Raw genomic sequence first — 24854 nt, 5'->3', positions numbered from 1 at the left:
CAGAAGAACTTACTGAGCACCTGCTATGCCAGACATTACACTTGGTGGTGCTTATATCCAATAAATCACCAAATGTTATTCTTCTGTAATGTCTCCCATAAGTGTCTGGGTCTTTTCCAATTTGTACTAGTTATTTCATATTTGGATTTTTTTAAGTATCTCCTACTTGATGAACCCCTAATTATTTTTTAAGATGCTATTGAAAAGTCACCACCTCTGTGATGTAGTTTGACTTGTGGGCTCCCATAAAATACATGTAAGTCTTAACCACTGATATCTTTGAATGTGGCCTCAACTGGAAATGTAGGCATACATGGAACATATTGCAGATTTGGTTCTAGACTGCTGCAATAAAGCAAATATTGCAATAAAGCGAGTCGAACTAATTTTTGGTTTCCGTATAAAAGTTTACACTACACTGTATTACACTAAACTGTAGTGTATTAAGTGTGTAATAGCATTATGTCTAGGAAAAAAGCATACACCTTAATTTTAAAATATTGCTAAAAATGCTAACTATCATCTGAGCTTTCAGAGGGTCATAATCACTAATCAGATCACCATAAAAACATTATAATAATGAAAAAGTTTGAAATATTGTGGAAATTACTAAAATGTGACAGAGACATGAAGTGAGAAAATGCTGTTGGAAAAATGATACCAATAGACTTGCTCAATGCAGCAAGTGGCTCAATGCCATAAATCTTGTGTTTTTTTAAATGTTTATTTATTTATGTTGAGAGAGAGAGCGCGTGCAAGCGGGGGAGGGGGAGAGAGAGAGAGAGAGAGAGAGAGAGAGAGAGAGAGAGAATCCGAAGCAGGATCCACCCTGTCAGCACAGAGCCCCAGCACAGGGCTGGATCCCACTACCTGTTAGATCATGACCTGAGCCGAAATCAAGAGTTGGACACTTAACTGACTGAGCCACCAAAGTGCCCCCTATAAACCTTCAACTTGTAAAAAAACACAGTATCTTCAAAGCACAGTAAAGTGAAGCACAATAATACAAGGTATGCCTGGAAAGTCTCCGCAGATGTAATCAAGTTAAGATGAGGCCATAGTGGATTAGGACTGGTGTCCATAAAAAGAGGGAAATTTGGACATGGAAACAGAGGAAAGAAGGCCTGGTGCTGATGATGGCAGAGATTGGAGTGATGCAGCCACAAGCCGAGGAAATCCAAGGATTGCCAACACCAGAAGCCACTAGAGCATGGAACAGATTATCCCTGAGAGCCTCTGTAAGAAACTAACCCTGCTGACAACCTAATTTCAGAGTGGTGGCCTCCAGAACCGTGAATGAAGAAATGTCTGTTGTTTTAAGCTACTAGTTTGTGGTAATGTTTTACAGCAGCCCTAGTAAACTAAAACACTCTGTGAAACCGCTTATAATCTCCCCCAGAGCTCTCATTTCTTTTGCAGTTTCTTTACTTGCCGTGATTTTTTTTTAACTTTCTATTTAATGTCCTTTAAGTAAAGGGAAAAATATCACTTAAAACTATTAGCACGAGCTTTATAATTGATCTTTATATTGTGCAATAGCAGTTTATTTTTTAATATATGTATTTTTAATGTTTATTTATTTTTAAACTTTTTAAATGTTTATTGTTTATTTTGGAGACACAGAGACAGAGCCAAATGGGGGAGGAGAAGACATAGGGAGACACAGAATCCGAAGCAGGCTACAGGCTCTGAGCTGTCAGCACAGAGCCCAAGGCGGGGCTGGAACTCACAAACCTTCAGATCATGACCTGAGCTGAAGTTGACGCCCGACCGACTGAGCCATCTAGGCGCCCTTGTGCAATAACTGATTTAAAATGCAAACTCCTATGTGGATCATCCAAATGACAGTTTGCATTTCATGGCCTATATATGCATATGTATTTCATTCTTACTAGAACTGTGAAAAAACTGCATAAAACTAATTCATATATATATTTTTAAGCTTATTTATTTATTTTTGGGAGAGCAAGAGAGAGAGAGAGAGGCAGAGAGACAGGGAGACAGAGAATCCCAAGCAGGCTCTGCACCGTCGATGCAAGACTCGAACCCACAAACTATGAGGTCATGACCTGAACCGAAATCAAGAGTTGGACACTTAACTGACTGAATTACCCAGGACCCCCACTCATATATTTTTATTTCACTTCTCTCTACCTTCAGCTTACATGTAAGGAAAAGAAACTATAGTTGTCCCTCTTACCCTTTCCTACAACATCTTCATTTTTAGTGTTAGTGGCTGGCTAATACTGGGAACTGACACAAGTGAAAAAGGATGTGATAGGATTCCTTGGTCATTTATGCTTCTTAGAATACCGTTGCCTTCTTTCTGCATTCACAGTAAGTTCACAGCCCTTGGCACAGTCTGTGCCCTCCTTTTCCTTCCCTTTACTAAATTGTATGTATAATACACTTACCTTGTACTGATTTTGTGTCTACTCTAACTTCCATTCTTTGTAGTTTCAATAGACTTCTGTGCTCACGGGGCATCTTGAATGCTAAATGCAAATGGTTGGCAAAGAATGGACACTCATATATTGTGTGTACCTCTTCTGCTCATGCTCATGCTGCATTGTGCTTCCACTCATACAACAAAAGTTTAAAGGCAAAATTATTAAGTATTTCAAAATGGTGACAACTGAGCATTAAGCCAAATGCAAGGTCCTTCTGAGAGCAGGGCTCTGTGCAGTTGCACAGGTTGCATGTCAAGGAAGCCAGCTCTAGTTTAAGAGTCCCAGTTAATCCACAACCTTTTTAATACTTGGTATTGTCCACCTCTTAATTTTAGCCATCTGTGTGGAGATATTGTGACATTTATTTGCATTTCTCTGATCATTAATGACGGCAAGCATCTTTTTATTAGCCATTTGGCATATGTGTGTGTGTGAGAGAGAGAGAGAGAGAGGTAGAGAGAGAGTGTGGTGTGCTTGTTTGAGCCTTTTGCCTATTTTTCTGTTGGCTGCCTGTCTCTTTTTTCTTCTTGATTTGTAACAGTTGTTTTTATATTCTGGAAAGGAGCATTATGTAGATTTCATGTGTAGCAAATATCTTCACCCATTTTGTGACTTGGTTTTCATTCTCTTATATTTTGATTACTAGAAGTTCAAATTTTTTTTAATTTTTTTAATTTCAATTATTTTTTAAATTTACATCCAAGTTAGTTAGCATATAGTGCAACAACGATTTCAGGAGTAGATTCCTTAGTGCCCCTTACCCATTTAGCCCATCCCCCCTCCCACAACCCCTCCGGTAACCCTCAGTTTGGTCTCCATATTTATGAGTCTCTTCTGTTTTGTCCCCCTCCCTGTTTTTACATTATTTTTGCTTCCCTTCCCTTATGCTCATCTGTTTTGTGTAAGATTTTATTTTTAAATAATCTTTACACCCAATGTGGGGCTCCAACCCAAAACCTAAGACCAAGAGTTGCACGCTCCACTGACTGAGGCAGGCAGGCACCCCTTAAAATTTTAATATAGTTTGTCAATATTTTCCTTCAAAGTTAACTGCTAGTTTGTATCTGGTTTCAGAACTCTTTGCTTTTCTCCAAATCATAAAGATATTCTCCTATATTATCTTCTTAAAGTTTTATTGTTTTGTCTTGCACATTTAGATCCATAATCCATCTGGAATTTATTTTTTTTTTTGCAACTGGAAAGAGGTAGGGGATTAAATTCTACAAATGCTGCTTTTAGTTAATAAAAAGATGGATTGGCAGCACAACTCCAGTTTGTCCCATTTAGCAACTCCTTTTATGATTTTATATTAAAATGGGTAATATGGGGGTGCCTGGGTGGCTCAGTCGGTTAAGCGTCCCACTCTTGATCTTGCCTCAGGTCATGATCTAATGAGTAGTGGAATCGAGCCCCGCGTGGGGCACTGCGCGGAGAGTGTGGAGTCTGCTTGGGATTCTCTCCCTCCCTCTCTTTCTCTGTCCTTCCCCATTTGCACATGCATGCACACTCTCTCTCAAAATAAACTTAAAAAAATAGTAATATGCTTATAAAATGAAAATCATAAAAGGTAAGGTTTTGTTTTGTTTTGTTGGCTCATCTTTTTTGGAAGTGAGTTTAGTTCTTTTGACAAAAGCTTCCAATAACATCAAGTTGAAGGATTTTGTTTCAGAATAGACAGTTCCACAGCTATTCTGAGCTCCACTTACTAAGTCTTTTGAGTGTTTACGGTTAAAGTGGAGACTAGGTGAATGTGAGTGGATCAAAGCAAACTCATCAAAAAACTCCAAGGAACCCTGGGATGGTATTACTCTGGGAATACCTACATCTCATATTTGTATTTGAATGACAGCAATACCATGAGTATTCACTCTGATCCATCGAATTTGCCTCATCATTTGTTTTAGATTAAACCAATATTCCCTTTTTCCTGCCTTTGGTCATGGCTCTCTCCAATGTATTCTGCATCTGGCACACAGTGATCTGGCCTTTATTTATCTATCTAGTCTCATTTTTTTTTTTTATTTTTAAATGCTTATTTTTGAGAGGGGGCAGAGAGAGAGAGAAGGAGGAGGAGGAGGAGGAGCAGCAGAGACAAGGAGACACAGAATCCGAAGGAGGCTCCAGGCTCTGAGCTGTCAGCACTGAATGGACACGGGGTTTGAACTCACGAACCCTGAGATCATGACCTGAGCCGAAGCTGGTGAACCCTGAGATCATGACCTGAGCTGAAGTTGGTGAACCCTGGGATCATGACCTGAACCGAAGTAGGACGCTTAACCAACTGAGCCACCCAGGGGCTCCTATCTAGTCTCATTCTTTGTCATTTGTATCTAACCTTAACTGAGCTTTGTTCCCCATCTCCCCACCTCTTGCAGATGCTGGTCTCTTGAGAACCTACCTACCTGCATCAGCCCACTCTTCTCTGGTTGGCTCTAATCAAGCATCATCTCATTCAGAAAGCCTTTAGAGAAAGTGCTCAAGAAACTTAGGGATTATTATTAACATTAAAAAATATATAATTAAAAGTGTGTCTCCCGTGTGGATTATGGATGGAATATGTGAATGAGAGATTTGTTGAAAGGATGGATGGATGGGGCCTCGGTTCTATAGCTTTCAGCAACTCTCCTGGCGAGAGGATCTGAAACACCTTGTTGAGAAAACTCTGAGAAAAGTTTCACTTCGGATGATGCGAACAACGTCATTCGTTTTCTCTCCTTCCCCAACTTGAAGCAACCTCCTTTTCCCCCAGCCGAACTGAAGCGCTGAGGTGAGCGCATCGATGAGCGTGTGCTGCGCATCGATGGGCGCGGCGACTCGGCTAGTTGGGGCTGGATTGCTTCATCCCGGAAGTGGGTCGAAGGCCGTTGAGCCCGAGTACTGGGCCTCGCTGGGCGGGGTGGCTGGGGTTCTGCTACGGACATGGCCGACCCCGACCCCCGGTACCCCTGCTCCTCGATCGAGGATGACTTCAACTATGGCAGCTGCGTGGCCTCTGCCAGTGTGCACATCCGAATGGGTACGCCTCCCCCGCCCCTTCGGGCCGCCCTGCGTGGGGCTGCTGCGCTGTCGTCGGCCTCTGGGGGCGGCTTTCGGCCTCCGGGGACAACGCCTCCCGGGCAGGGCTGGCAGGCCAGCGCGGGTCTCCAGGAGTTCAGAGCGGAAGCCCTGCTTCCAGCTCGCCTCCCCCAGGCCCCGGGCTCCTGGGAAGAGCGCCCTCCCCCGGGAGTTGGGAGGAAGTGTCGCTTCCGCTCCGCCAGGGCGCCCGGGGAGAGCACGGCTCTAGGGAGGTGTGGTGGTCCTCTGGCTGTGCGACCGAGAACCGGAACAGCAGCCCGTCCCACTTTAATCCTTTCCCTCCTCCGCGTAGAAAGGGTAGATGAAAACCTCAGCAGCCTTAATTTGGCGTCTTTATATTAAAAGAAACTAAAGGTTACTTTTTAAGGTGAAAATAAGTTTATTATGCGATCATGGTGACGTCCGCCTGAATGCAGTTACTTGCCGGCACGTCTTTGGTGTAGGGGATGTGATCGCGTTTCAGGTTTCTATTTACTTGTCTGCCTCCTTTACTGGATGGTAGGATCTGTGAGGGCAGGGACCATATCTCTTGTTCACTAGTCTCTGCAACACCTGGAACGCCACCCAAGTTTGAGGATTCGCTGACGCAGTTGCTGGAAATGGAAGCTTTAGAGGTCAATCAAAATGCAATCTTCGTTTTAAGGAATTATACAGTATTTAATGGGCAGAAATTATGTTGAATTTAAAATGCTTAAAATAAAATGCTTACCTTCATGTAAGTGGAATTCATTGCCCGCTCTAGTTCAGCCAATTGATTACAGAAGTTGCCCCAGATTTTCAGGCTATCCCTGTGGCTGGAATTTGTTCCGCAAAAGGAATTATGAAGATCTGATGCATTAAGAATCTCGATCCCTAACATCTTTATTCTTGGAATGGAATTTTGGGATGGTTTTGGCCAATGAGCGTAGTTTTTTTAAATTAAGATTTTAATGGTGGTGAAACAGCCCATTAAAAGTGTACCATCTCCACCATTTTTCAGTTCAGTAGTGTGAAGTATATTCACATTGTTGTGCAACCAATCTCCATGACCTTTTAATCTTGCAACACCGAAACTATACCATCAAGCAACTCCCTATCTTCCCCTCCCCCAGAGCCTGGCAGCTACCATTCTACTTTCTGTTTTATGAATTTGGCTACTCTAGATACCTCATATAAGTGAATCATGAAGTATGTGTCTTTTTGTGACTGGTTTATTTCAGTTAGCAGGTGTTCACGGTGTATCCATTTTGTAGCGTGTGTCAGACGGCACTTTTTTAGGATGAATAATTTTCCATTGTGCAAATAAACTACATTTTGTTAATCCCTTTATCTGTTGGTAGAGGCTTGGGTAGCTTCCACCTGCTATGAATGATGCTGTTATAAACATGTGGCACAGTACCCCCTTGAGATCCTGCTTTGAGTTCTTTTATGTACATACCGCAAAGTGGAATCGCTGGATCATACGTGTTTTAGTGACAAACTTGCTTTTCCCCCTTGAGTAGGGAAAAAACCCAGTTCGTCCTCCTGTGTTTCTCTTCACTGCTCACACAGAACATTTCAGTTCTGACACTTCTGGTCACCAAAGTGTGGTTTTTAAAATTTTTTTTCTACACCAATTCTCCATGACGCCAACTGTGGGTCCTACAATTGAACTCAATTCTGACACCGTCTCCTAGTAGATAGTAACAGATCCCCCAGGTTAAGGGCTCAGTCCCATAAGAATACTCCCACCCCACTTCAGATGCCAATTGTAAGTAATAGGTCCCCAGGTTACCCTTAACTTGTTAGACTTGGCTGTAAGTTGAAGGTTCCCATGACTCCCTCCTTGGGTTTGATTAATTTGCCAGAGCAGCTCACAGAACTCAGGGAGACACTTTTACCAGTTTACCAAAAGATGTAGGTAAACAGCCAGATGAAGAGATATATTGGAAGGTCTGGCTCCTGTAGCATTCACTCTCAGTGGGACAATATTGCCTCCAAGGGGGCGGAAATTTGTTCTTGAGGTGGAGGGCAAAAAAATCTCAAATTTTACGATAATTTTAGCCTTCCAAAGACCCGTAGTACATAAACAGATGTATGCGGCATTAAAATTTTATCGGCAGACTATTAGGAAAGTAATGTCCAGAAGGCTCCTTAGGTTCACAATAATGAAAAAAGGAAGGTTGAGCAACAGTGCCCTAGAGTGAGTCCTCTAAGAAAGAGCAAGTGGGTGGCTGTATTACTTTTTTTTTTAACTAAGGTATTAAAAAATTACCTTTTATGACTTAGCATTAGGCATACCATACATTGTCACTTCTGCCTTATTTTTTTTTTTAATTTTTTTTTTAACGTTTATTTATTTTTGAGACAGAGAGAGACAGAGCATGAACGGGGGAGGGTCAGAGAGAGAGAGAGGGAGACACAGAATCTGAAACAGGCTCCAGGCTCTGAGCAGTCAGCACAGAGCCCGACGTGGGGCTCGAACTCACATACCGCGAGATCGTGACCTGAGCCAAAGTCGGACGCTCAATCAGCTGAGCCACCCAGGCGCCCTACTTCTGCCTTATTTTTGTTGTTAGAAGTGAATCTCTTGAACGGAGTGTCAAAAAATTGTGGCTGTTTTAAACCACCATTCCATCTAAAGAAGGATAAAGGCATTCCAGGCAGGGGAAATAGCAAGGACAAAGGCCCAGACATAGGAAGGAGTTGGCATGCTTGGGGAACAGAAAGGTGGCTAGCGTGGGTAAAGCATGGTGAGGAAGGGAAGAGTGGTGCATGGCTTGGAAATCAAGATTTCTTTTTAAAATTTGTATCTAACCATATGCTTTCTATTCTAGCTTTTCAGTTTCAAGATAGATTTGTTGTTTGGAAATGTTCTGTTTGTAATCTTTTGCTTTGTTTATGCTGCTGTGTACAAACAGTGTTTTATACTTTCTTTTCCTTTTGATGAAAACATTTTCTTTTCTTTTCTTTTCGTTTCTTTTTTCTTTTCTTTTCTTTCTTCCTTTCTTTCTTCCTTTCTTTTCTCTTTTCTTTTCTTTTCTTTCCTTTTCTTCTCTTCTCTTTTCTTTTCTTTTCTTTTCTTTTCTTTTCTTTTCTTTTCTTTTCTTTTCTTTTTTCTTTTCTTTTCTTTCTTTCGTAAGCTCTATGCCCAACATGGGGATCGAACTTAAAAAAAAAACTCTGAGATCAAGAGTCACATACTCTACCTACTGAACCAGCCAGGCCACCCATGGTTGAAAACATTTTTATTCTGGCCTATTAATTTTTTTTAGACTCATGCTTCTTGAGGGATAGTTATCATTTACAATTTGTGATTTCTTTGGAAGTGTTTTTGTTTTTAGTTTAAGTTACAGGCTACATTATTTGCATTAAGATTTACAGATTATATATAAAAATTTAATGTTTCTAAGAACATATTTGTTCCTGCTGTTCTGTGATAAATGCTTAAGAATACTGTCATGTGTAATTATTTTCTTTTTCAGGCTTTTTAAGAAAAGTCTACAGCATCCTTTCTCTGCAAGTTCTCTTAACTACAGTGACATCTTCTTTTTTTTTATACTTTGAGTCTATACGGACATTTGTACATGAGAGGTAAGGTGATAAGATGATTTTGAGTCATTTTCTGCTGCTGCTTATGATCAAAAGGGCATATTATAAGCAAAGTTCGCTTTTTCCTCTATTAACTTCTGAGGTTAGAATGTAAAAAAGGTTCATTATTAACTCTTACGAGTAAGACTAGTTTTGATAAAGAAAAGGTTCTGCAACATGGTACTTACCTCTGAACTTTTTAGCTGACAGTTTTGTAGGGTTAAATTTTCATCTTCTGATGAAATTAAGAATTTTTACTATATGCAGGTTTTTTTAAGTTTATTTATTTATTTTGAGAGAAAGAGAGAGAGCATGAGCAGGGGAGGGTCAGCAAGAGAGAGGGAGAGAGAATCCCAAGTAGGCTCCACACTATCATCAGCACAGCCTGATGCGGGGGTCGAACCAATGAACCATGAGATCTTGACCTAAACCAAAATCAAGAGTTGGTCGCTTAACCGACCCAGCTACCCAGGCATCCCTACTGTATGCAGTTTTGAATTTTAATTTTTTTGCTTTTACTATACTTATGCCCAGTCCTCAAAGCCTAAGACAGTGCTTGAATAAGCACTAATAACCGTGTGTTTAACTTATCTTGGTGTTGGCTCATGACTAGGATGATTTCACTGAGAAATTTCCAAAGGAGCTTCATGTGGTTCATCCCTAATTTGTTTAAGATTTGTCCTCCAAAATAATTATTTCCATAGCTAAAAGTTATATAGATTTTTTTATATTAAAGGAAAAATATGGGCACCTGGGTGGCTCAGTTGGTTAAGCGTCCAACTTCAGCTCAGGTCATGATCTCACCGTTCATGAGTTCGAGCCTCGCACCAAACTCTGCGCTGATAGCTCGCATCCTGCTTTGGATTCTGTGTCTCTCTCTTTGCCCCTCCCCTGCTCATACACTGTGTCTCTCTCTAAAATAAATCAAACATTAAGAAAGGAAAAAGAAAGAATGAATATTTTCTTGGAAGTAGACAATTTCTATCATCACTTCCCCTACAAAAAAATTAGTTTGCTATTTGAGGTAAAGTCCTTTAATTTAAATGATAGCTACATAGTAGATGTATATAAAATTTGTTTATTATTTAATAGCTATTCTTTATGTCAGTTTTAAAAAGCAGTATGCTAATTGCAAAAATATTCAAATATGCTAAAAGTTCCTGAAGTAAAAAGGAAAAGTACTCCCCATTTATTATGGGCTCTTTTCTTTGTCCTGCTGCGCTTCCCCAGCTCACACTCCTCAAATTCCGTGAATGGAAAAATAGTTTCTTTTGACAGTTTGGTGTGGTTCCTTCCACACCACAAATACACACAAATACAACAGACAGATTTTATTCTATTGGTTAATACTATTTATACTGTTCTTAAGCTTAAAAATGCTTTTAATTTTATGTCTTTTAGTCCTGCCTTAATTTTGGTGTTTGCCCTTGGATCTTTGGGTTTGATTTTAGCATTGACTGTAAACAGACATAAGCATCCCCTTAACCTGTACCTGCTTTTTGGATTTGTGAGTATTTTGGCAGTATCTGTTACTTTAACGTTTTATTCTTGTGTTTTAACTTTCTTTATTTCATTGAGTGCAAGTACATATGTAATAAATAGTAGCAAAACAAAAGTAATGAGTTTTTAATAAATTCAAATATCTTAGGAAATTACTTGTAACTTTCTAGTCTTTTAAAATTAACCTTTGTCAGTTTCAAAGTTTTTTTTTTTTTTCTATCGATATTATGACATAGTGGAAAAGAATAATGAATTGGACTCTCATGACTTGGCTTTGCCACCATCTGGTTATGTGACATTTGGCAGGGTGTTTAGCCTTTCTGTACCTAGTTAGCTTGTATGTAAAATGAAAATGTTAGAGTAGATTATCCCTGTGATACTTTGTATCCCTAATATTCTGTGATTTCCTTGAGAAAAAAAATTATAGCCTTAATTTCATAGACCTTAAATTCAAATCTTTATGATTAACTCCTCAGTGTTACTTATTTTTTAATTTCTTTCCAATGTTTATTTTTGAGAGAGAAGGAAAAAGAGCAAGCGTGAGTTGGGGAAGGGCAGAGGAGGAGACACAGAATCCAAAGCAGGCTCCAGGCTCCAAGCTGTCAGCACAGAGCCCCACACGTGGGGCTCAAACGCATGAACTGTGAGATCATGACCTGAACCAAAATCAGACACTCAACCGACTGAGCCACTCAGACACCCCCTCAGTGTTATTTTTATCTTAGTACTCTGTTCTTTTAAAGCACCATTTTGCTCAGTTGATGTGCTCTACTAATTTGTTTTAAAATCATCATTGTGGAGGGGAGCCTGGGTGGCTTAGTCAGTTAAGTGTCTGACTCTGGATTTCAGCTCAGGTCATGATCTCATGGATTCACGAGTTCAAGCCCAGCATTGGGCTCATGGAGCTCGCTTGGGATTCTCTTTCTCTCACGTTCTCTTTGCCCCTCCCCTGCTTATGCTCTCTCTTGCTAAATAAATAAATAAATAAATAAATAAATAAATAAATAAATAATTGGGGAACTTAACTTTAGGTCATGTTTGTTTAGATGTTTGTGAAAATTAAAACCCAAACTACTACCTATTAAAACCCAATCCTATAATATGACCAGAATGAGTTGTAAGGCTCAAGTTATATATCTTTTAAATTATTTTTCTTGTTCTCATATCCAATATGACTTTGGGTTCTAACCTAAAAATTTACTTCAAAACATTTCAAACTAATGCTAATTTTATCGTCAAATAAGAGTGAAAATGCTATTTACCAGATTAAAATGCTTTAAACTAAAGAAAGTTTGTGAATTCTGGTAACAAGTTTATGTTAATATGATGAAACAAAAGCTCATGACTTTAGAAATTTCAATTATAGGACAGGTTATTCATTTAAATCTTAGGTTCTTTTGTTTGCCAGGTATCAGAACCCTAACCCAAGTTATCTCAAGTAATGTGAAGTTTATAAGAGCTTGGGAAGCCCCCAAGAAGGGGCCTTAAGAATTAGACAAGGAACACTAGAGGAAGCTTCCAGGAATGATGCTATTGTAGGGAATTCGAAGCAAGAATTGGGAGTCTCTTCCCCCTTCTGTAACATCTCTTTTCTACCTTACAGTTGTCCTTACACATAGTTTTCCTCTTTGCTTAGTTATTTTTTTTTTAAGTTTATTTATTTATTTTTAAGAGAGAGAGCAAGTGGGGTAAGGGCAGAGAGAGAGAGAAGAAAGAGAGCATCTCAAGCAGGCTCTGCACTGTCAGCTGCACCATAAGCACGGAGCCTGATGAGGGGCTCTAACTCACACACTGAGATCATGACCTGAGCTGAGATCAAGAATCAGACGCTTAACCAACTGAGCCACCCAGGCGCCCCTGCTATCTTTAGTTTTTATATGGTGCATTGTGGGCCCTCATATGGTTTGTTAACCTTTAGCTTTAGCTCCTGCTGCCATAACTTCTTTCTCTAAGTTTAGATTCCCAAGTGAGAAAGAATCTGATTGGCACTGCTTATTATTGGCACAGGTCACATTGTAGGTTGTTAACCAATACACGGGTTGGTAGTCCTAGGGTTAGATACCAATTCCTGCCCCAGTCATCTTTGTCCTAGGAGAGAGAGAAGGTCATAAAAAGAAACTGTCATATGGAGTTCCTCTTCACCTGTATATAAAGCCAGCCTCCTTTCAAAAAGACTGTGGTTGATTTCTCTCTGGTATGGACTGACTTTTGTTCATCAGAGAGAGAACCTACTAGAAAAGCATTAGCCAAATGCTTGTGGGCAAGGTGATCACTTATTCCTATACCCATAGCTAAAAATGGGTGAACAACTAAGGAAGCATGTAAAATACATTTCAGATTATTCAGAGACCTCTGATACGAGGTTACTTTGTCCTGCTCTACCAAAGTAAGCAAGGAGGTGGATCTTATCTTGTTTTAGAAGGGTGTGTGTGTGTGTGTGTGTGTGTGTGTGTGTGTGTTCACATACTTAAAAGAGGGCATTATTTTGGGGTGGTGGTATGTTTTCCTAGTCTTATCTTTTCTCCTGTTCATCCTGTCCCGTTTCCTTTGGATACTTGAGTAGGGGGTAGGATTTCTTACCTCAAGTCATGTTACAAGTATCAGGAAAGTGGTACGATCATATTTGCCCGGAAAAAAAAAAAAATCTTTCTATCATCTTTTGCTACCACTTCCCTGACGCTGCCAACAGCATTATGACAAAATGGGGCGGTGGCTTCATTGCCTCCACGTGTGTGCCCATTTCTAATGCCATTTTTGCTCTAGTTCTGTTAGATTTCTTGATTTCAGGTGGGGAGAGTTACTGGGAGGGCTTCTCCCAGGACTATGAGTATACAGCCACTGCTTGTTACTTCTGGTTTGGCTTTGTGATCCGGTCTAATCAGATAGTTGGTAAAATCTAACTAGAGTAAGCATGTCAGACGAAACAAAGGCATGTAGATGAGGAGAAAGAGAAGCTGGAGGATTAAGACTCAATGTCCCTAAATCTTGTATTAGGATATGAGTTCAGCTGCATGTGACATGGGGGAAGCAAGATGGCTTACCTCTCTTTCATGTAAAAATCTGCATGACTGTTTAGTGAAGTTGTCAGGGGCGCAGACACTTGCTGAAGTTCAAGTACTCCTTAAGCATTGTGTGGCATAAGTTAGCTCACCACCAATATCCACATTCCATCCAGTTATTTAAAAAAAAAAAAAAGGGGCGCCTGGGTGGCGCAGTCGGTTAAGCGTCCGACTTCAGCCAGGTCACGATCTCGCGGTCCGGGAGTTCGAGCCCCGCGTCAGGCTCTGGGCTGATGGCTCGGAGCCTGGAGCCTGTTTCCGATTCTGTGTCTCCCTCTCTCTCTGCCCCTCCCCCGTTCATGCTCTGTCTCTCTCTGTCCCAAAAATAAATAAACGTTGAAAAAAAATAAAAATAAAAAAAAAAAAAATGAGAGGGGCGCCTGGGTGGCTCAGTTCTCACAGTTCGTGAGTTCGAGCCCCGCGTTGGGCTCTGTGCTGACAGCTCCGAGCCTGGAGCCCACTTCAGATTCTGTGTCTCCCTCTCTCTCTGCCCCTTCCCCGCTCATGCTCTGTCTCTCTCAAAAGTGAATAAACATTAAAAAAAAATTTTTTTTTAAATGAGAAGATAAAGGGAAGAGCAAGCCCCCTTTTTTTTAGTAGTTGTACACCTCTCCACCCACATTCTATTAGCTACAATAAAGTCCTATGACCAGATCTAGCTGCAGGGGAACCTGAGAAATGTAATGTTTAACCTGAACAGCTGTGTGTCCAGGTAAAAATTCTGTTACTAGGGAAGAAGGAGAGAATACTGGGAGACGGTTTCAGGACTGCCACACCAGAGTGCTACCTAAATATTTTATTCTTCCTAGGTGTGTGTGCCACTAGAAGTTTTTATGGATGGGCATATCATTTGTAATTTCTTTTTACTTACAGAGAGTATGAAAAATGGAATTTCCCATACTATTCTGTTCCTGTTACAGATACGAAAACCCTAGTTAGGGTTTAAGGATCACTATTAGAATCTAAATACTCCTACTCAATACTTTGAGGTCTCATTTTCTTTTTACTTTTTTGTAAAGCTTTATTTATTTAAGTAATCTCCCCAGTGTGGGGCTCGAATTCACGACCCCAACATCATGAGTCATGTGTTCTTCCAGCTGAGCTAGCCAGGTGCCCTTGAGGTCTCATTTTCATTATGGTGGGCTTACCAAATGTCCCGTGTAATTCAAAGGCTGCTCTGAAGCTAAAATGAGATCATAAACATGGAATCACATTGAACTCTTAGTAATTAGAATATGTACATGATTTAGTGTAAATTTTATGTGCATCTGTGTAATTTTAGTTTCTTTTTTCAGACACTGTTCGAAGCTCTGACTGTGGCCTTTGTTGGTAAGCCGTAATTCTGCTTCTCTTATGTTACATTAACTTTTTAATGTGGATAAATCTTTTGTGTAAAAAGGTGTTTGGGACTAACGCTTAACTTCATGAAATGTCATATTTCAAATATATAGCATAGGATGAAGAATTCCTAAAATATAAGCAAAATTAAATGTTTATACTTTATGTAGTTCAACTAAGCTTAGAGGAAGTGGAAAAGAGTTAAGAAAACAGCAGAATGGAGAACAGTATTCATGTGTGTTTATCCATTTATAAAAAACGAGACAGCTAATGTTTTCCTGATTTAAAGGGGCCTTGGAGGAACTGATAAAATATATTTTGAGCCATACATTTTCATCACATGAGCTGAGCCTCTCAAACTGCTACACTGAACTGTGCTTCATTATTACATCATATTTTATTGAATGGCACTATAAGAAACTTGGTAATTCTGTTTTATATTTGGTGTTAAATATGTATTTGATAGAAGTGTCTGTTAAAAAAAAAAAGAAAAGAAATGAATTGTCATAATTATTTGATGTATCATATGTAATGCCTCAAGTAAAAATTTTCATGACTCACTGTTTTTTTAAAAATTTTTTTTTAATGTTTATTTATTTTTGAGAGAGACAGAGCACAAGCAGGGGAGGGGCAGAGAGAGAGGGAGACAGAATCCGAAGCAGGCTCCAGGCTCTGAGCTGTCAGCACAGAGCCCAATGTGGGACTCGAACCCATGAACTGTGAGATCATGACCGGAGCCGAAGTCGGGCGTCCAAACGACTGAGCCACCCAGGCGTCCCCATGACTTAATATTAATAAAAATTCAGATAGTCTCAAAATGATTAACCTAGGGTACCAAAAAAGTTAGAATTAACTATTACAATAATAGTTAATTGTTAATCATTATGTGTAACATATTTGTCTTTTCCTATTTTGTCATTGTTGCTTTTAACCTAAGCCAGTTTTATTGAATCTACATATTGTTTGGTAATTCACTTCTTTCTTTTATAAAGGAATCAATATAAGTCAATAATAATAACTACTAAAATAAATAGGATTGAAATTTCTCAACATAGAAAGGAAGTATTAACATTTACTTAATATTTATTTTTGGTAGAACCTTTCCTTTTTCTAAATTATTTTTAAATTTTTTATATTTTGAGAGAGAGCGTGCATACACATACACATGAGTGAGCAGGGGTGGGGTGGAGGGAGGGAGAGGAGACAGGACCTTAAGCAGGCTCCCTGTTTAGCACAGAGCCTGAGGCGGGGCTGAGTCTCCTGACTGTGAGATATGACCTAAGCCAAAATCAAGACTTGGACAGTTAACTGAGCCACCTAGGCGCCCCAATTATTTATTATTATTAACATTATTATTAATGTTACTATCCATGTTATTATCAAGTCCATCTCTGTCTTCCCTGGCTCCCACCATGTGTAATGGATATAGGAGGAGAAAGATTTCCTATTTCAGGGTTATTGGAATAGGGGTGGACATACACAGATGGGATAATCTGAGAACTCTATTTTCCTCCTTAATTATAATATCCTTTCCACCTAATCTCATTCTAAAATTGTTGACAAGATAACTTCATGTTTTTCCTTCTCTGCATTTACCTTCCTGATCCTATAACGATAGAAATAGAGAAATTCTTTTTTTTTTAATTTATTTTTAACGTTTATTTATTTTTGAGACAGAGGGAGACAGAGCATGAGCAGGGGGGGGCAGAGAGAGAGGGAGACACAGAATCTGAAGCAGGCACCAGGCCCTGAGCTGTCAGCACAGAGCCTGATGCGGGGCTCGAACTCATAGACCGTGAGATCATGACCCCAGCCGAAGTTGGACACTTAACCAACTGAGCCACCCAGGCACCCCAGAAATAGAGAAGTTCTATATGTAGTATTTAAGAATAGAAATTAATTCCTGAAAAATTAAAAATTACTTAAATGGTTTTGGTTGAAAGTACTTAACCTCCTTTAAAGAGGTTACAATTTAGCATTTTGTTAAAATGTTAAGCAGTTGTGTTATAATTACAATAGCCATGGTCAATTCAGATGTTCATTCTAAAATTTCAGAAGGGAATTTGGTATATATTCAGGAAACCCCCATTTCTGTATTCCAAGATGATGCAGGTATGGATATAACACAGTTAGTGGCTGGTTCCTATTGTCTACAGGGTTGATGAATGGCAGACAATCCCAGACAGTGCCAGCGTTTTTTCTTGCCTAGTTTCTTTGATTTGGGCTGATGGACTGGGTTATGCAATGAAGCAGGTGATTGCTAGAATTGCTGCTACTGCCCGGTGATTCCCAGTCAGCCACAGGACCCCATTCATCCCTACTGATACTTAAGTCAATAAAGGACAGTCACCACAGATCGTCATAAAACTCAGCTGGGACAGAGATGGTGGGAGTCATCCCACCGTATCCCCCAAATCCTGAACCACCTGGCTGTGTCATATCTCTCCAGTCGTCTCTTTAACTTCATAATGATGTGACCCCTTTATTTTGTATGAATGAGTATTTTGGAGCCTGTTTATTGCAGTGTGGGTGTGGTTTTACCTTCCAAGGCTGGATAAAGAGTCTTCTATTTTTATTGGCAAGTAGTACCGAAGAAAATACAGCATTTCTGCTAAATGCCAGGGGAAAACGCTGTTTAAAATTGAGTATGTTTAAGTGCATTTTTAATCAGTGTTTTTTAATTTTACAGTTTCTTTCTATGATATATATATTATTCTGCAAGCATTTATACTGACTACTGCCGTATTTCTTGGTTTGACCGCATATACTCTTCAATCTAAGAGAGATTTCAGCAAATTTGGAGCAGGGTAAGTTATATGTTCATGACTATGATAGATAAATATCCTTAACATTATAGGTTGTCCTAAGATAAGTGCTATATTGTTAGCTTTGGATACTGCCTTCTAAAATGGAGGGTGATGAGAGGTCATCTCTCTGAGTATTAAGGCCGGGCTCTACTCCCAGAACATACAGGGAGATGGAAAGTGGCTTTGAGTCATTTGCTTCCGCTCTATATTGAAAGGAACGGGAATGTCAAGAAACAAACAAACAAAAAACAAAAACAAAAAACAAACAAACCCAGTTTTCTAGAGAGGCTAGGCTTGTATGCTCTATGAATGCTATGGAACTTACTAAATTATTCAGGCCTTTGTCTTAACATCATTGTTACCAAGACCATCCACTCTCTTCTTTGTGGGAGAAACCCAGGTGTTGGTGATACCTGCATGAACTTTAAAGCCTTTTTGACCTATCTAGATTAACCTGTATCTTTCTTCAAACTAATAAATATATGGAATGATACTTTTTATGTAGGATAATGGTACAGTGTTGCCCTCACCTGGTAAGAATGCATATATTCTTTTCTAAGCTCATAATGGCTTCCTGTTGGCATATCATCACCCAAGCATCGTCTGTCCTTTTTCCTGTTACAACATTAAAAATTTACAAAAGTCTACTGTGGCAAAACATTCTTTCATCCCCTTCTTTCCCCCTGGAAATCCAGGTTACCAGAAATCTCTGTTGGGATAAGATACAACTAGTCATCCAACACTGACAATTGTGCAAGATGCTTAAATCATTGTATTAAAATGGAGTTTGATTTACAGGCAATATTTTTTCCATTTCCTGCTTTTAGTGCTGTGGTGTGGATACATACTCGTGTGGTACATACGGTGAAAGATTTGCTCTCTGCTTCTTCTCATGCCAGTCTCCATGTGCTCCCTGTCTCCCATCCGTTCTAGTGTAGTCTCTAGAAATCCAGTTCTGGTAAATAATCTTACTTTATGTTTCAGCCTCTTCATAATATATTATTCTTATTTCAGTTGAAACTTGATTCCTCCTTGAGAACATTGTTCTCTAGCTGCTCATTCGCACACACCCTATGTAGTTTGGGTAGGGGGTTAGTATTGCCAACTGCTTCAGTCCCCTAGTGCTACTTTCGTTATTTCTTTAGTGTGCTAGAAATCCATTGCTCTAAGGTGTATGTTGTCCGGCTCTATACTTCCTAATCATCCTCATTATCGCCACTGATTCCCTTTGTTCAGGCCTTCCTCGTTCTTTTTATTTTTTGTTATTTTAAGTTATCGCCGCACCCAGCGTTGGGCTCGGACTCACAACCCCGAGATCAAGAGTCGCATGCTGTACTATGAGCCAGCCAGGCACCCCAAGCTTTCCTCATTGTTTAAAGATTCTAGCATTGCACCACATGTTAGGCCCATCTATCACCTTAGCTTCTCAGTGTGTCTGGTCCTCTTCTTCAGCAACTTTTCATCTCCCTGCCATGGCTACACTGCGGACTTTGTGGTCACTAGGGATTGTTCCACTGAAGAAATCTTAAATGCCAGTGTCGCACTTTCTTTCTTCAGCCTTCTACTAGCTCTCTTACTTCTCTGCTCTGACAACACCAATCTACTGTGCTTGTTCTTTAACAACTGCTATTGCTTTGTATCAGACCTAGGGGTCTCATGTTTTCTACGGTCATCCATGAAACTGTGCCAGGCTACCTCATTATTAGCTTGTGAGTAGAGTAAAACCTCAGCTGCTTTCTTAATGCCACTTTCCCCATACTCCTTGGTGCAGAAGCTTTGGAGTTTTCCTAAGGTTTAAGTGTGGAAAAGCAAGTTCTGAGTCCATTTCAGTCCTGAAGGATCTATACTATGTGTTGTTATGATACGTCATTCTGACTTCGGTCTTCCAGATGTCTCAGTAGAAATTTTGTGGCTATTCCAGCAAGGGAATTGAGAGCTGGAATCTCACCATGCCCTCAATTCACCACACTGGGTTATGATACTATTATATACTTAATTTCTGATTTTATTTTGTTGTTAAATAACATATTCTGCATGATTTCAGTCCTTAGGTATTTATTGAGAGTCATCTTACAATACTTAGTAAATGTTCTTTGTGCACTAAAAGAGAATGTATGTTTTGTTGCTGTTGGATCAGTGTTTGATGAATGTCAGTTAAGTCAGGCTCATTGATATAGTGTTGTTTAAGTGTTCTGTGTGCTTAACCAGTCTTTTCTGTGTGCTCATTCTATCAATGTCAAAGTAGTAGTGAAATCTCCAAGTACAAGTACGGATTAGTGTATGATTCTCTCATCATATCTGTAAGTTTTGCTGCCTGTTACTTTGAAGTTCTGTTTTTAGTTGCATAAACATTTAGGATTGTTATGTCCTCTTGATGATCCTTTCATTACTCTGTAGTAGTTATCTCTGGTAATATTTGTGCCCTAAAGTACTTTATCAATACACTTACCTCAGCTTGCTTGCTTGCTTGCTTTCTTTCTTTTTTTTTTTTTTTTAAACATTTATTCATTTTTTGAGAGACAGAGAGCACAAGCAGGGGAGGGGCAGAGAGAGGGGGAGACACAAAATCTGAAACAGGCTCTAGGCTCTGAGCTGTCAGCACAGAGCCTGATGCGGGGCTTGAACTCATGAAACGCAAGATCATGACCTGAGCCGAAGTCGGATGCTTAACCAACTGAACCACCCAGGCGCCCCATACCTCAGCTTTCTTTTAATTATGTTAGCATGGTAAACCATTTTCCATCCTTTAATTGTTAGTTGATTTGTGGCTTTATAGTTGAAATAGTTTTCTTACAGGCAGCATATGGTTGGCTCTTGCTTTTTTTTTTTTTTTTTTCTAAATCCAATATGACCATCTCTGCTATTAATTGGAGTAGACTACTAACATTTAATGTGATTATTGATCTGATTGAATTTAAGTCCACTATCTCAGCATTTGTTTTCTTGCTGTTTGTCCTGTCTGTTCTTTGTACCTTTTTCCCTCTTTTCCTTCCTTCGGATTGTTTATCTCTTGTATTAGTTATTAGCTATAGCTCTTTTAAGTAGGGGTTGCTCTAGGTTTTACTGTTTATTTATTTGTTTGTTTTCTTCTTACTCCACATTTTTAAAATTTATTTAAGTAATCTCTACACCCAGCGTGGGGTTTGAACTCACAACCCCGAGATCAAGAGTCTCATGCTTTACCACCTGAGCCAGTCAGAGCCCCCTACAGTACACATCTTTAAATCATCCTCATCTACCTCTAAGTCATATACCATTTCCTGTATAGCAAACTTACATGTCCTCTCCCCTGCCTTTGTGCTATTGTTACTGTAACTTTTAATTCCACATATGTTACACACCTCGTAAAATATTATTATCTTTGTTCAAAACATTAAATTATCCTTTAAGGAGACTTAAAAATACATGAAATCTTTTATGTTCACCCACATATTTGTCATTTCTGTTCTTCATTTCTTTGTGTGGATCCAAATTTCCATCTTATATTTTCCTTCTGCCTGCGGGCTTTCTTTTTAATATTTCTTACAGTGCTGGTCTCTTGATCTCAACTTTTGCATGTCTGAAAAAATATTTTTTCGCCTTTGGTTTTATTTTATTTTATTTTATTTTTTTAATTTTTTTTTTCAACGTTTATTTATTTTTTTTGGGACAGAGAGAGACACAGCATGAACGGGGTAGGGGCAGAGAGAGAGGGAGACACAGAATCGGAAACAGGCTCCAGGCTCCGAGCCATCAGCCCAGAGCCCCACGCGGGGCTCGAACTCACGGACCGCGAGATCGTGACCTGGCTGAAGTCGGACGCTTAACCGACTGCGCCACCCAGGCGCCCCTCGCCTTTGGTTTTAAATGTTATTTTTATGGAGTGTAGGATTCTAGGTTTGGGTGATTTTTTTTTTCCTGTTTTCCATATTTTATAAGATATCATTCCATAGTATTCTGGTTCAGGTAGTTCTTGACAAGAAGTCTTCTGTCTTTCTTATCTTTGTTCCTCTGTACATAATGTCTTTTATCCTCCATCTGCCTTTAATATTTTCTCAGTAATTTTCAGTAATTTGATTAACATTTTCAGTAATTTGATTATGATACTCCTTGGTGTGGTTTTCTCATGTTTCTTCTGGTTGGATTGTCAGTTTAAAATTTTCATCATGTTTGGAACATTTTCAGGAACTGTTACTTGAAACATTTTTAGATTTTGCCTTCTCTGTTGAGACTTCAGCATATACATTAGGCTTCTTGATGTTGTCCAACAGTTCATGGATACTCGGTTTATTTATTTATTTTTTCTCCTCGGTTTTCTCTCTGTGATTCATTTTGGTTCATTTCTGTTGCTACTTTTAATTTGGTAATGTGTTCTTTAGTGTCTAATCTGCTGTTAATTCCAACCAGAATATTTTTCTTTTGACATATTTTTCATTTATGGAAATTCAGTTTAGTCTGTGTCTTAAAAATATATATCTTCCCCTTGTCTTCTCATGGCGATGCTTTCCTCTAACTCCTTGAACATATGGAATATATTTTTTAATGTCATTTACTAATTCTATCGTTGTGTCATTTCTGAAGTTATTTATATTGATTGATTTTTCTCATTGTTATAGGTCATGTTTCCTGGTTCTTTTGCATGCCTTTTAATTTTTTATTAGATGCTTGTCATTGTAAATTTTATATTGTTGGGCGCTGATTTTTTTCTTTCCTTTAAATATCTTTGGTTTTATTCTTCTCTTAAGCTGTTAAGTTCCTTGGAAACTGCCTGAACCTTTTGATGCTTGTTTTTAAGCACTGTTAGGTGGGTCCAGAACAGTGTTTAGGTTAGGGCTAATTTGGTCCCACTGTTGAGACAGTATCTTTCTAAGAATTATTCAAACCCCACGTCTTAGGAGGTCTTTCCACTTTGATTAGGGCGAACTTATTCCTATTCCCGTTTGGGCTCTGAGGATTGTTCTGCCTGCTTCTCTTTCCCCCGCCTTTGTCACTTCCTCATGAGTATGCATTGATCTGTGCTCAGCTAAAGACTTAAAGGGGACTCTCTGCATATCACCAGAGCCAACTAGCTCTCTGTACAGCTCTCTCCTTTCTGGAACTTGGCTCTGTGAATTCTATCCATGTGGGCCTCTCTGACTTCTGAATTCTCACCTCCTCAAATCAGGGAGACCAGAGGGCTTCCTATGGGTTCTTGTCCCTACACTGTGGTCCGGAAACTCTTTTCCAGCTGGGTCGCTTATAGAGCTTACCTCTTCTGTTTCCCTTATCTCAGGAACTACTGTGCCATGCTGTTTGCTGTTCAGGGACTGAAAACTGTTATTTCATGTTTTGTGTGTTTTTTACTTAAGGAGGAAGGGTACATTTGACCCCAGTACTTCCTTGTGACCTAAAGCAGCAGATGTGTATTCACATCGCATATTTGATAACAAAGGACTGACTGCTTAGATGTCCTGTGTCGTATGTTTATACTTTATAATACCTCATTATACATCATATATAATATGTATGAGTGGTAACTCATGAAATTATAGCAGTGGTAAATTTATGTGCATAAAGTAAGTTCTATAATACATTAGAATAAAATAGTACATTGGGAACTTTAATAGATATGCATATTCACAGACTAATTTGACACTGTTATTTGGTTTAAAAATAGTTACGTTTCATTTGTTCATTGTTCTAAAAGTTTTATCGATTTCTGGCTTAAAATGCTTCTAATGATATTTCTGCTTATATCAGTGTTTTTTTGGTGTTCCAATTGAAAACTTTAAGAATGGTACTTTAATCTAGTTTTGTTCACCATAAAAACAAATGTTGAATCGATAGCTGGTTTTTCAATTTCTGAGTATTCTACAGTATTCATTGTATGTTTATGAACTCTTTTTTAAGTTTATTTATTTTGGGATAGAGAGAGTGCACGAGGGCACAAGTTGGGGGGGAGAGAGAGAGACAGAATCCCAAGCAGAATCTGTGCTGTTAGTGCCGAACCCGACGAGGGGCTCGATCGCACAAACTGTGAGATCGTGATCTGAGCTGAAATCAAGAGTTGGACGCTTAACCAACTGAGCCACTCAGGTGCCCCTGTTTATGAACTCTTATAGTTCACTTATGCTTTGGCAAATGTCAGGATGGATGTATTTTTTTTTTCAGAAAATGTTGCATCAATTTACATAGTTTTTTGGTAGGGAACAATATTCTAAATCACTAATATTTTGTTTTTATAGACTGTTTGCTATTTTGTGGATTTTGTGCTTGTCTGGAATCTTGAAGGTAAGTTGTTTTAAAATGCTAACTTGAAATTTACTTCTGGCCATGTCAATATAAATAATCTTGAAAAGCTATAAGAGGTACTCTTGTGATAGGATACTTGGTTATAATTTTTTGGAATACTTGTATGTAGAATGACTTAAAAATTACCTTTTAAAAAACTAGGGTCTTATGTTAATCAGTATTATGGATTGAAAGAAAGATGAACATATCAGTTAAATTACATAGAAAGAGGCTCTCACTTGTAATTGCTCACCTCCAAATGACACGTATAATTCTGAAAAAGAAATCTACTTTTAAATGATTTATATTTGGAATGCTACTGTTCAAAGTCAGGTGGGTAATTTAATAGAAGGGAGGATATCCATCGATTGACTCATCCATTCATCCTTTCATCCAACAGAGATGATGATGGACTTGCCTGGACTTTTTCTATGTTTAACATTTGTATTTAAAGTTGTAAAGCATTATTAAATATGTACATACCATGTGTAACTTCAGAGCAAGTAACTCAAGTATTCTTAATATCGTTCTTAAATACAAACTTATTAATATCTTGCCTGTAGTTATTTTTCTATAACGAAACAGTGGAGTTGGTCTTGGCTGCTGTGGGAGCCCTCCTTTTCTGCGGATTCATCATCTATGACACACACTCCCTGATGCATAGGCTGTCACCTGAAGAGTATGTATTAGCTGCCATCAGCCTCTACTTGGATGTCATCAATCTATTCCTGCATCTGTTGCGGTTTTTGGAAGCAGTTAATAAAAAGTGATTGAGAGCAGTGTTTGGAAACTGATTCATTAAGTAATAAAGTTTGGGATATAATTAA

At 39.1% G+C, this 24854-nt stretch overlaps 1 protein-coding gene across 1 annotated transcript; it reads left to right on the top strand.

The window, feature by feature from the left end:
- Positions 1-5304: 5304 nt before the first annotated feature.
- Positions 5305-24854, top strand: TMBIM4 (transmembrane BAX inhibitor motif containing 4). Its single transcript, XM_047067210.1, has 7 exons — positions 5305-5466; positions 8969-9077; positions 10476-10581; positions 14929-14962; positions 17661-17778; positions 23982-24027; positions 24591-24854. The coding sequence occupies exons 1-7, from the start codon at positions 5370-5372 to the stop codon at positions 24795-24797; spliced, it is 717 nt and encodes a 238-aa protein (XP_046923166.1). The 5' UTR covers positions 5305-5369; the 3' UTR covers positions 24798-24854.

This window comes from Lynx rufus, unplaced genomic scaffold, assembly GCF_022079265.1.
Source record: "Lynx rufus isolate CCGP_SWC_20201006 ecotype Redwood Valley unplaced genomic scaffold, mLynRuf1.p SCAF_7, whole genome shotgun sequence".
Classification (NCBI taxonomy): domain Eukaryota; kingdom Metazoa; phylum Chordata; class Mammalia; order Carnivora; family Felidae; genus Lynx; species Lynx rufus.
This window is presented reverse-complemented; position numbering and strand designations above follow the sequence as displayed.